This window comes from Schistocerca nitens, chromosome 1 (assembly GCF_023898315.1).
Source record: "Schistocerca nitens isolate TAMUIC-IGC-003100 chromosome 1, iqSchNite1.1, whole genome shotgun sequence".
NCBI lineage: Eukaryota > Metazoa > Arthropoda > Insecta > Orthoptera > Acrididae > Schistocerca > Schistocerca nitens.
In genome coordinates this window covers 1,145,583,352-1,145,592,500 of record NC_064614.1, presented here as the reverse complement: position 1 = coordinate 1,145,592,500, position 9,149 = coordinate 1,145,583,352, and the positions used below count along the sequence as shown (strand labels likewise).

At 37.7% G+C, this 9,149-nt stretch overlaps 1 protein-coding gene across 1 annotated transcript in view; it reads right to left on the bottom strand.

The window, feature by feature from the left end:
- Window positions 1-1,006: 1,006 nt before the first annotated feature.
- Window positions 1,007-9,149, bottom strand: part of LOC126199716 (protein rogdi) — a 78,101-nt gene continuing 69,958 nt past the window's right edge. Inside the window, exon 7 of the mRNA XM_049936647.1 lies at window positions 1,007-3,421. Within this exon, the coding sequence (XP_049792604.1) occupies window positions 3,356-3,421 (66 nt within the window). The 3' untranslated portion in view covers window positions 1,007-3,355. The remainder of the gene's footprint in view (window positions 3,422-9,149) is intronic.

Below are 9,149 nucleotides of genomic sequence, written 5' to 3'. Positions count from 1 at the left end.
ATGGTGAATGACATGTACAGACATGGTCTGCGCAGGTAACAGGTAAGTTTATCTTCTTCCCCTACAGGACATAATGCCAAACAAACAGTTCTTGTCAGTGATGTAAGATATCACTTTGTTGGTGGAAAAAGCACACAGCAAACACAAACAAATATGCTCAAAAATGGTTCAAATGGCTCTAAGCACTGTGGGACTTAACATCAGTCCCCTAGACTTAGAGCTACATAAACCTAACTAACCTAAGGACATCACACACATCCATGCCCGAGGCAGGATTCGAACCTGCGACCGTAGCAGCCGTGTGGTTCCGGACTGAAGCACCTAGAACTGCTCGGCCACAGTGGTCAGCACAAATATGCTCTTCTGGAATCTGAATGATGAGTATTTTCAAGGAAAATAATGTCTTACCCTGTTCTGGACAGAGTTCTTGCCCATGTCAAAAAGAAGTATTTTTGTACATTCACTTTGCATCTGAATCGTCCTGTAATTTATCACTGAGAATGTGAGGAGATACTACTTGCAGTATTAATACCTTATCCATAATGCACAATTACAAAGAAAAATTATGATCTCAGCCTGCAGGTTGCTACCGAAGTATTAAGGTGAAGGGAAAATTTGAATGTAGCAAGCAATCATCACCAGATCCCATGGAAAATCAAATAATAGTCATCTCTGTCAACAAATAACAGTGATGTTACAAAACAGTTTAATATCTAGCATCATGATTGCCATAGTCATTTATGTGCAGTACCAATTAATTTTGCTCAAAAACCTCATTAGTACGAAAGCCTACCAACAGAATATTCTAAGCATGAATTCAAAGGAGAACTGACAATTGGATACGCCTTTTCCTGTCCACACCAATCAGGTAAACTCATTTCAATACTTTATTAATGAAGTTCAATTTCAGTGGTGTAGATTGAAGGGAATGCAAGGACTTATTGTTGCACTGACATTATAATCAGTGATTAAGGAAAAGCACACCCCTGTATGAATATATTAGATATTACCAAATGTATAATTGTATTTCTTATTTTATGTAATTTAATAAATGAAGGAAACAGGTGTGGGACTTTTTTTTATCAGTGAAACTATAAGTATCTGCAGACATGCAGTAGGTGTACACCTGAATAACACTCACTCACCAGATACGATTGCTCATCCGCACTCTTGAATATGGAAAAACAGAAAGAAAACAGAAAACGCAGTGCTTCAATGACTAATCTCCTGGAATGTGTTCTGAGGTTTTTCTAAATCAAGGTTACTAAAGCATTGAAAAATGTTGTGCCAAGATAACTGTACATGTACACATGAAATTCAACTAGCATGACAAATATTTCAATAACTGAAGCATTACTGAGTCACAATATTATGACTCCAGCATGCAGCATGACCATTTGGTATTCATCTCTTGTTATTAAGAAAAAGACTTTTGAGAACATACATGTCATAAACAATAATGCATTACAGAATTGCGTGTCTTAATACAGTACAACATCAAAACTCAAATATAATTCCAAACAGTAAAATTATTAAGTATCTTGTTGCATAACAATATGACACACTTGATCGTACAGTACATCCACATGGTCAGAAGGTGAAGGCACAACAATACACTCCCAAATGTCATGCTCATAGAGAAACAGTTCATGTTAGATCAATTCCTGCATGGCTATTGCAAGAGATAGCACAGAGAAAATATTTCAGCTCTGTGGTATCAGTGCCAGGGCTGTAGAATAGTTATATTGAGTTGTGTATTATTGTAGTTACAGAAAATAACCATAACGCAAGTGATGCATTTAAAAAGGTACAAGTTGGAAAAAATTACATTTTTCATCATCTTTACTGTCGAGAATTTCAGTCAATCTTTAGGCAGTCATACTTCACTGAACTCAAATAGAAAATGTATTTTCCAATCTCTGGGAAAGTGAACAACATGCCCTTTATTGTTGTTTTCTCAATAAATAATGCACAAAAACCAAAAGCAACTACACTGCACATATTATGCATGGAATGCTAATATTTTCAACTTTGAAACTTCCTGGCAGATTAAAACTGTGTGCCGGACCGAGACTCAAACTCGGGACCTTTGCCTTTCGCGGGCAAGTGCTCTACCGACTGAGCTACCCAAGCACGACTCACGCCCCATCCTCACAGCTTTACTTCTGCCAGTACCTCGTCTCATAACAGCGCACACTCTGCTGCAGAGTGAAAATCTCATTCTGGATTTTCAACTTTTATTACACACACACACACACACAAACACAAACACAAACACACACAAACAATCTCCGCAACTTGGCTACACTAAGCACAAAAACAGCTTCAATAATGGGATTAAAATGAACCTTAGAAATTTACCACTAGTATATCAGACAAATATAATTGGTATAATACACCACAAACATAACAGCTACTAGACAAGGGATATTCCATCACCTTTTTTTATTTCCCGGATTCACTGTAAAAGTTTACTTAGGATGAAACTGTGAGTCCAGATACGAAAAATTGACTACATGTGACACATAAGGTCTTATACGACGAAATTTGGAGAACATTTGGTTCCCATTTCATTATAGAGGCACATGAAGATGATATAAAAGTTATTAAATCCACTAACCTGGAGTCACACAAATCATTACAGTCCTCTGTACATTAATTTTGAATTGAATCCAGTAAGTATTTACGTTAGCAACAAATCAAACAAAAAGATTTGTGTTCTTAGCATAACAGAATTTCTGTACCTAAGATAAAGCAGCCAGGAAACTGATATAATGTACAAGAAATTACTAGTGGCCTTAGTTACTGTTTTAGGCTTGTACAGAAAACCAGTGTGAAACAAAATCATCGCATAGGTACTCAGTTGTTATTTAAACAAATAAAATTCCTTAAAAGTATATAGATCTAAAAGTAATAAAACTTGCATACATTAACACGCAAAAATAAAAATTCTAAAATTCTCCAGTCTGATTTCATAATACACACATTATGAGCATGCAGATCATTCTGTTGAAAATGCAGATTTGTGCACATTTCCACATGGAGCCGTGGAAATATGCCCTTTTAGCTCAAGGCGCACACAGGAACAATAACTGTAGAAATTTTATTCTTTTGGATTTTGAACTATTATGTCTACTAGGGAGTAAACAACTTTGAGCACTATCAGTCATTTTTGTTATGACTGAGGAAACATTATCTTGTAAATCTGATGGTAACATTAAATACCGCACGTAAATATATATGCACATACAATACAAAATTAACAACCTGACACTTCAAGTGTCTTGGATGGTACATCTGAGCAGCAATACCACTTGGCTGGAAGGTCAATTTCAGTACTAATAGTAGAACTTTATTAGGGTACTGGAGATGCCACTCTCATACCCACAGTGAAGTCCTTATACTGTGAGAATACACCAATCTGAAAAAGAGAAGCATTAATTAAGCCAGAAACATAAATAACAGTAATTGTTTGCAGTGACAGCAAACATTATTTTCTTCATAGTTTACCTAAAAGAAATAAAATACAATGCCTTAGATTTCAAATGTTCTGATATGCACCTTGATAAAAGGGTGAGTAAATGAAAGAAAAATTAAAGACTTTAGGAATATAAAAAACTTACTCAGGCGGAATAACAATAATATGAAAGGGTCTAGACAGACGTAGAAAGCATCACAAATGCCATAATTTACAAGGTGTTTCTGTTCCAAAAGGAAATGTGATGAGCAACAAAAAACTAGACAGGGGGAAAACAGATAGAGCAGGCTTGTGCTTCTGAATGCAATACAGAGAAGAAAGGGCAAAGTGTAATCTCCCCCCCCCCCCCACACACACACACACACACACACTCGTGTGCCGAATTCTACATTCTGAGTGGGGTCAAAGTGTACCAAAGTTTCCTTCTTGAGCTTCAAATATGCTGCTGCAACTTGCTTGGTCCATCTGAATTACATATTTTTCTTTGAAAACTGATTCAGTGATCCAGCAATTTCAGTGCATCAGTTGGTGAATTCGTTTTAGTAATGTTTCTTTAGATGAGGCAGCGATCAGCAAATCACTGGTATACTGCAGGGACATTTGGTATGCCAAATTGTAGCCTCTGGTAATTGAACAGTAAAAGCGGAGTATCCTTACTGATTTGGCTTTGGTACAGCCACAATTGTGTAGCCCAATGACTGGTTGTTGGTTGGTTGTTTTGGGGAAGGAGACCAGACAGCAAGGTCATCGGTCTCATCGGATTAGGGAAGGAAGTCAGCTGTGCCCTTTGAAAGGAACCATCCTGGCATTTGCCTGGAGCGATTTAGGGAAATCACGGAAAACCTAAATCAGGATGGGCGGACGCGGGATTGAACCGTCGTCCTCTCGAATGCGAGTCCAGTGTCTAACAACGACTGGTCTTCACTGGCTTCCAGAATGATTCTTTGGTCAGTCTTCCAATTTATTAGATTTAATTTTATCCATCATAGCAAATGGAAATTTGACGTGACTATTATCTTCAATTTCAGGACTATTTTGTTGGTGCCTAAGTCAGGCTGGGAAAGAGATTCATGAAGTTCATATATTGTTTTATCAGCTTCTTTAAATCAATTTTGATCCACCATTTTTTGCAATCAGTGACTCATTATTATTGAATACTGACTGTTTTCTGTGAGTTTAGAAAGAGTAATGGAAGCTTTCTGGTGGTTCTGCTGTCTTTGACCACTGTCATCATTTTTCCCTTTAAGTTAATCTGGGCTCCAATAAATGTTTTCAGTGTTGAATTTCAATTGAAGTATTTTGGTCAGTCCAGAAATTCATAAATATTCAGGTTTATTAGAGGGCAATTTGCACCAGTATCCTGCAAGAATTTCATTATGAAGCCAATGATTTGTGGTGGCATGTGTATTTTTCCAATGTCTTCACTGCTCAAGATTTTATCACTGCCAGTTTCTTCAGGCACTGCAAATTCATTTGCTTCATTCTGTGTTTTCCTAGCCCTAGCAGAATTCAAACCAAGAACTGCTGCCAACATAAGTAACTTGGAAGAAGATATCTTCAGAACAGTGAAGCAACTTAAATCACTTAACCCTTTAACTGCTCTGGACATGTTAACGCGCGCACCTTTGCACCTGTCCCTGTGTGCTCTGAATGTGTTTACTCGCACCACTAGTCCTCCTATCTATGCATAGACATGTTCAGATTACCAGGCAGAAGGACTGGTGGCGCACGAAAAGACGTTCAGAGCACACAGGGACAGGTAAAAAGGCACGCGCATTAACATGTCCAGAGCAGTTAAAGGGTTAATAAAGGCAAATCTTCTGGTTCAGACTGTATACCTATTAGGTTCCTTTCCGAGGATGCTGACACAGTAGCTCCACAATCACACGCAACTGCTCACTTGATGAAAGACGCATATCCAAAGATTGAAAAAGTTGCACAGATTACACCAATATTTAATAAAGGCAACAGGAGTAGTCCACTAAATGTCGATATACAGCAGGATTTTGGAACATATATTGTGTTTGAACATTATGGATTACCTATATTGACACACAGTCACTGCGGGATTTAGAAAACACCTTTATTGTGAAACACAACTACCTCTTTACTCACACGACGTGCTGAGTGCTACTGACAAGGGATTTCAAACTGATTCCATATTTCTAGGTTTCTAGAAAGCTTTTAACACCATGCCTCCCAAGCAGCTTGTAATCAAATTGCGTGCTCATGGAATATTGTCTCAGTTATTGCGATTTCCTGTCAGAGAGGTCACAGTTCATAGTAAGTAACTGACAAAAAGTCATAGGGTAAAACGGAAGTGATTTCTGGTGTTCTGTATCTAAATAAACAATTTAGGAGACACTCTGAGCACCCATCTTAGGTTGTGCACATGATGCTGTTGTTCATTGTCTAGTAAAGTCATCAGAAATCAAAACAAATACCAAAACAATTTAGGAAAGATATCTGCATGGTGCGAAAATTGGTAATTAAGCCCAAATAATGAAAAATGTAAGGTCATCCACATGAGTGCTAAAAGGAATCTATTAAATTTCAGTTAAATGATAAATCAATCAACTCTAAAAGGCCGTAAACTCAATGAAATACCTACAAATTACAATTACGAATGACTTAAATTGGAAAGAACAAAGAGAAAATAGAGAAAGATGAACCAAAGACTGCGTTTTATTGGCAGAACACTTAAAAGATGATTTTTCTTCTATAGTTATCCTCCTGTCTGTTACTTAAAAATGAACAGTATTTATAGCAAAACTGTAATTTTCAATGTTTAATTCAGCTTTTACTCGAAAATTGTTGATTTGTAATGTGAAATGTAGGGATGTTGTGGAAAAAATAAAGAAAACAATAAAGATTTATCATAAAACATTAGAAAATGCAATTTCCTCAACAAAAAGGTAAAATAAAAAGTCATGAAATAAAAAATATCAAACAATTTCAATACTTTGTCAAACTTATATAAAATATTTTTCTGTTACTCATAAACAACTTACGGATTTATCAATAATAACAGGAAACTCTTGCCTCTGATCGCAATGAAAAACATTCTATTGGGTACAGAATAACAACAATTACATATATTTTTTATATTTTTACATGTAAACTGTACTTGCATCAAAAGTAATTGCTATAGTTGCACAAAAGTGCAAAAGTTATGTGATCAACTAATTTTTATTACTTATAAAATTACTGTAAGGATATAAAATATACAATGGACTAACACTGAATGATGTGCAGTTCTAATTATGTGCAAAACAACCAACCAAATAAACCAAAAGACAAAGAGAAGTCGACTCCCAATTTTTCCCTTAGACATTCATGGATGAGGTATGTGAGATAAGTAATGAGACTGATTTTTTATTTACCAAAGTTTTTATTTTTTTCAAACAACAATGCTGTCCCCTTCAAAGTAGTTCCCTTCGGCAGCTACACACCAGAGGAGTTGTTGCTCCCAGTCTTGGTAGCAGCGCTGAAAGGCTTCAACTAGAATGGCCTTTAACACTTCAGTCACATTCTTTTGAATCACATCAAAATTTCCATGACGGAAGTGGCTGTGTGATATGTTGCTACATCATTGTAGCATCGACTAGTCTGCAAAGTCTGGCCTCACTCGATTCACCCTTGCCTTGCTCATTCGAACCTTTTTCGGTGGAGGAGTTGTCTCAGTGTGCCACTCCTCACTTTGGCATTTTGCCTCAGGCTCGTACCCAAAAATCCAGTATTCATCACTTGTGATCACACAACTGAACCATTCGTGGTCGGCAGCAATCCTCAATATTCACATTTCTTTGATTGTCCTTCTGCTCTGTTGTAAGGTTTCCTGGCACTATTTTTGATACAACTCTTTGCATGTCCAAAACTTCAGTCATAATTTGATGTAGTGCTAAGTTTAACATCTCACACATGATCCTTATTGTTAAACGTCAGTCTGTTCTCACAAGAGTGCACACACACATTTGACACTTTCATCAGTTTTTTAAGTTGAAGGTCTCCCTGGGTTGGGTTAGGTTCATCTTCAACATGTTTTTGGCTTTACAAAAAACTTGTGCTCTTCACAAGGAATGTTTGCCGTACCCCAGTTTCACCTTTTCTAAGGTCACACTTATGGATTCCTCAAGTTTAACACAAAACTTGATGGCATCACATTACTCTAAATTCCACTGTTTCGTTTTTGTGACACACAACAAAAACACAACTTCACTTAAGGCCTCTCAAAAATCACTTGATGACTGTGTGGAGCTGGAGAAGATGGTATAGCAGCCGAGATGATAAAGTGGGGAGGCAACAAAGCAATAGACTACATGACTAACATAATTCACCAGCTATGGAGAATAAAGAAGTTGCCAGAAGGATGGAAGAATGCAATTGTAGTACCAATACATAAGAAGGGGGACAAGAGAGATGCAAACAACTATAGAGGAATATCACTGCTAGAGGTCGGATACAAGGTGCTATCAAAACTCTTGCTCAAGAGAGTAGAATAACAGGTAGAAAGTACAGTTGGCGACTACCAAGCGGGATTCAGGAAGGGAAGAGGTTGTATAGAACAGATATTTATCCTGAAGCAACTGATAGAACATAGGGCCTTAAAAAACAAAAAGACAGTAATAACCTTCGTGGACTTCACAAAAGCATATGACTCCATCGACAGACAGACTCTTGTTAGGATACTGAAGAACAGAGGACTACATGGAACTACACAAGAACTCATAAAAGAAATTCTGACAGACACAACAGCAAGGGTGAGATTCAGAAGAGCACTGTCAGAAGAATTGAGATCAAGACTGGTGTTAAACAGGGAGATGGATTGTTACCATTGTTGTTCAATATAGCACTGGACGAAGTGATCAGGCAGTGGAGAGCAATAAACAAGGAAATGGGAATAACGAAGACCCATGAGGGGGACAAAAGGGAAAACAGGACTCAAGTGGACTGCCTAGCCTTTGCAGGTGACATAGCAATAGTAAGTGAGACGGAAGAAGACGCAGAGACACAACTCGACAACTTAAGTAAGGTAGCCAGAAAGGTGGGACTGAGGATCGCCTATAACAAGACAAAGACATTAAATACCACTGCAGACTGGGAAACACCGGAAGGCACTGCGCAAATGGTGGACAAATTTAAATACCTGGGAGAATTTATAACAGGAAGGAACAGGAGCAAGGAGGGAATAACAGAGAGGATAAAGAAGATAATTTCAGTCTTCTGTATGATGAGAGAGATACACAATAAAAAGAATATACCCACAGAGGCAAAGATAAGCCACTACAGGGCAACAGTGAGGAATGCAGTATTATATGCTGCTGAGACGATGACACTAGGAAGAAATGGGGCAGAACTACAGAAAAAAGAGAGAAAAATACTAGGTCCCAAAAGAGGTGGAGATATGTGGATGCGAAGATCTAGGGAAGAATTGTACTGGAACATGAGAACAATATCCGGGGAAATCAGACTCAAAAGGTCGAGGTTTGCTGGACATGTAGTTAGGATGAGTATGGACAGAATGACGAAGAGAGTGTGGGAAACAAAAGGGACGATAAGGGGAAAAACAGGAACCAAGTGGGTTGTTGAACTTCGGAAGGACTGGTTGGAATTGGGGATCAAGGTCGAAGGAAAGGAAAATTGGAGGAACAAATATACACCGACCAATATG